This window comes from Frankliniella occidentalis, unplaced genomic scaffold (genome assembly GCF_000697945.3).
Source record: "Frankliniella occidentalis isolate FOCC.00 unplaced genomic scaffold, Focc_3.1 Scaffold627, whole genome shotgun sequence".
In the NCBI taxonomy this organism is placed as follows: Eukaryota; Metazoa; Arthropoda; class Insecta; order Thysanoptera; family Thripidae; genus Frankliniella; species Frankliniella occidentalis.
In genome coordinates, this window is record NW_026267742.1 from 83,932 (window position 1) to 87,611 (window position 3,680).

A 3,680-nucleotide genomic window follows, 5' to 3' on the forward strand; every position below is an offset into this window, starting at 1 on the left:
CCCCCCCCCCGGCCGAGCTCTCCTGCTGCACCGGGTGGGCGAGTCCTCCTCAAAGTGGGTGATGGCGAGGCAGGGCTTTTCTCCACCTCCTTGCCAATCACTTATCGAGCTACTCTATACCAGGACCAAGAAGGTGCGATCGGGTGGCTGCTATTCGCCCGGGCCACACTTCCATAGTTTAGACGGTACATCATGCACCACCCCGTAGTGTAGTTGCCTACAATACCTGCTCGGACCGGAAGGCATTGTCCATAAAGTACGCCCGTTGTATACTCGGATTCATTCGGCAACGGAAGAATGCCGCCTGCGAGACTCGGGGGTAGGCCACCCCGCAGTACACGCGTGCGCTGCAGGCGAGATGTTGCCTACCCACCAGGCGCTAGGAGAGCTTGCAAGAGGCTGAACTTTGGCAGGATCAAAGCAGCGAATGACGGACGTTCTTTCTGCGCGTGCGTGCGGTACTCTAGATTGATATTTCTTCCACCAGTGCACGGAGCCAAAGAAATCTTGTGTGCGGATCTGCATGAAGGGGAAAAGCGAAACCCTCACAGACATCGGCCGACATGAGGGATGTTGACAGGGGCCGATGTAGCAGGTGACTGCATAACCGTACGCTCTAAACCTGCTGCACAAACAGGTCTCGCGACCAATGTGTTCACATTATATATTAAATGAAACACTTTTGCTGCGCGCGCGGACGAAGGTGCGCCGAGAGTGCAAGCAGACAGGCAGGCAGTCGGATCGGAGCCGCTGCTGCAGCTGCGCGCCCGGGAGACAACATGAAGGATTTATGCACTTCCTTTTCCTTCTTTCGGGCCGCGCCGCGCCGCGTGGCGCTTACCCCGCGGGCCGCCAGCGGGTGGCCATGCTAATGACGGAACATGGCACCAGCAGCGCCAGCGCCTCGGTACACATGCACAGCCGGCATTATTGCATCGACGGCCAAATGGGAGGAGGAAAAGGCCAATGGAACAGGAAGTGCATCGGGTGCAAACGGAGGGGCCGCCCCCCGACCCGACCCGACCCCGCGCTGGGGTGTCGGCCCGTCCGTCCGTCAGTCAGTCAGTCGGGCGTCCAGCGGCCGCGGAAAAGAAGAATATCACAATCATCTCATAACCCCTTCGCCGGGGCGTGACTATACGGTTACATGCAGCAGGCCTCCCGTCGGGCCGAGATGAGGGAAAGAGAAGAGGTAGTGAGCCGAGTGAAATGTCGGGGGAAAAAACGAGACGCTGCAGCAGCCCGGCGGGGGCGGAGCGGGTGTGTAGACATCACGCACCAGATTTCAACCGATTTTTTTGATTTTGATTTTTTTTTCGAGCAGCGCACACGACCGATACATTAGGATCACGTCTGCCTCCGCACACTCTTCTGGATCACCGAGGGGGAGCCGCGCGCGAAAGAGAAGCAGACGGACGGGCAAGGTCACGCGCGGCCGGACCCGTGCCGCACCCCGCGGCCGCCATTGTCTGCGCGGCGGGTGCGTCTCGCCGCTTAGGCGCCTCTAATGACACCCCGGAACACGCCGGAGCACTCCGAGGCCCGCTGAGGAGAAGAGCCGTGCGAGGACACGTCGTCTTATCTCGGATGGGAAGTACCTGCTCGGCGACGACGGTCCCGACACGACCCCGACCCCGACGCGGCATCATAGTCGTTCGGCTCGAGAAGAAACAACAACGTTTTGCGTTTTTGCCTTCGGGCTTATTTTGCAAATCAGCCACCAATCCATTTGAAATGAAGAGAGAGAGAGAAAAAGCTGCTTGTAATGGCACAGTTAAACAGAAAAATTAGCGAGCGGGAAAATGCGAGTAATTGCTTGGCAATACAGTACTTGTGAGCGGCGGGGCGGCGGGCTTCTAGGCCGCGCTGCGGTGCGCCGGACACAGCGGGCCTCATTTAAGTATGGGTAAAACACGCAGTCCGCTTTACGTTGTAAGCGCCGCACGCCGGCCCCGGCCCGGCCCGCCCCGCCGCCCCACACTCATCCCATCTTATTCCGTCTTATTATAACCCGCGCCTAAACTAGCCGGCGATTAGCGATACTTTCTCCACGCCAGGCCACGCCTCCGCCCGTGGGTACCATTTTTCGAGCGCCACGACGGCGGCGGCGCGGACGGCGGGGACCTGCTGCATGGCGGGCATTGCTCGCATGGCGGCGGGTGTGTTGCAAAAGTCCGGCACTCTCGGCACTCGCGGTATCTGCGGAATGGGCGATAGCAGAATGCAACGTCGGCCAGCTGTGGTCCTGATATAACGGTGGGTATAACCGGGCTGTGCTGACCAGGGCCAGAGGACGCCAGGAGGAGGGCAGGAGGTATACCCACCGGTCGCGCGGCGGCCAGCGCCCAGGGCGGGATGTGCACGTCGGGCGGCTGCCCGCAGCTCGGGCACAGCGCCGTGCCCGCGGCGGCCTCCACCTGCACCGCGAACGCGGGCTTCTTGACCAGGACGAAGCTGTCGCTGCTGTTGCTGTTGTTGTTGTCGTCCACCAGGTGCTGGTACTTGCTCTTCCGCTCGTGCTTGTGTCTCTTGACCCGCGGCGCGCCCGCCGGCGAGAAGGCGTGCGGCCGGAGGCACAGCGGCACGGCCTTGCTGTCCGGCGGGGGCGGCAGCGGCGTCTGCTGCTTGGGGGACGCCGGCACCCCGCGGAGCCCGTGCTGTGCGCCGTGCTGAGCACCGTGCTGAGCGCCGTGATGCGCCCCGTGCTGCGCGCGCGGCGTGGGCGCGGCGACCAGCGCGGACGTGGAGGCAGCGCGGCCGGGGGGTGGCGTCGGCAGGATGAGGGCCGGCCTGCCCCCGCGGTGGCTACGCCAGGACGCGCCCCAGGACTCGTCGCGCCGCAGGGCCAGCGGGGGCGGCGCCCTGGCCGGCACCCTGCCCAGCGCGGGGGTGGCGCCCGGGGGCGGCGCCAGCACGATGCCCGCGCCCAGGCGCACGTTGTCCAGGCTGCTGTACACGGGCTCGGGCTTGAAGCTCCACAGCGGTGGGTCCTGCTGCGCCAGGGAGTCCCTGCTGGCGGAGGCCGGCGCGCCGCTCAGGTCCTTGAGGCTGCGGTGGAGCACGTTCTCGGCCGCGGTGGGTCGGAACGGCTTGACGCTCTGCGAGGAGAACTGGCGCTTGAGGGAGTTCTCCGGTGGCCAGCAGGCGTTGTCGCGGCGGCGCGCGTCCCGGTGCACGTCCTGGAGGCTGCTGTAGATGTTCTCGTCGCGGAGGAAGCTGCGCCGCAGCACGTCCCCGCTGGGCAGCGACACGTCGCGCAGGCTGCTCGCCTGGACGTGGTGCCGGCGCTCCGCGTCGCCGCTGGTCCTCCTGGAGGTCCTGGAGGCCCTCGCCGCGGCCGTCGGCCGGCTCCACGCCATGTTTTCGTACACGGGCGCGCCGTTGCCGTGCGGCTGGAAGCTCCTGACGAGCGCGTGCTCCAGGGCCTGCTTCACATGGGCCACGTCGGGCCGCGCTAGCGTCTCGTAGGACCGCCAGACGGCGGGCGCGCCGTCCTGGCGGCCGGGGGGAGCCTCCTCGCACAGCAGCACGTCCCGGGCGCGGTCCGCGCTCACGCTGCGGTACTCGTGGTACACGCGCTTGGGCTGGTCCTGGTGCTGCTGCGGGCGACGCCTGCAGCAATCCTTGCCCTTCTTAGACGCCGAGGGCGCAGCGTGGTGGCCGCGGTGCACGCACGGCGC

General features: G+C 65.3%; 1 protein-coding gene across 1 annotated transcript in view; it reads right to left on the reverse strand.

Moving 5' to 3' along the window:
- Positions 1–3,359, reverse strand: part of LOC113205660 (sodium- and chloride-dependent neutral and basic amino acid transporter B(0+)) — a 15,855-nt gene extending 12,496 nt beyond the window's left edge. Inside the window, exon 1 of the mRNA XM_052275452.1 lies at positions 2,325–3,359. Coding sequence (XP_052131412.1) covers positions 2,325–3,359 — 1,035 coding nt within the window. The remainder of the gene's footprint in view (positions 1–2,324) is intronic.
- Positions 3,360–3,680: the final 321 nt, after the last annotated feature.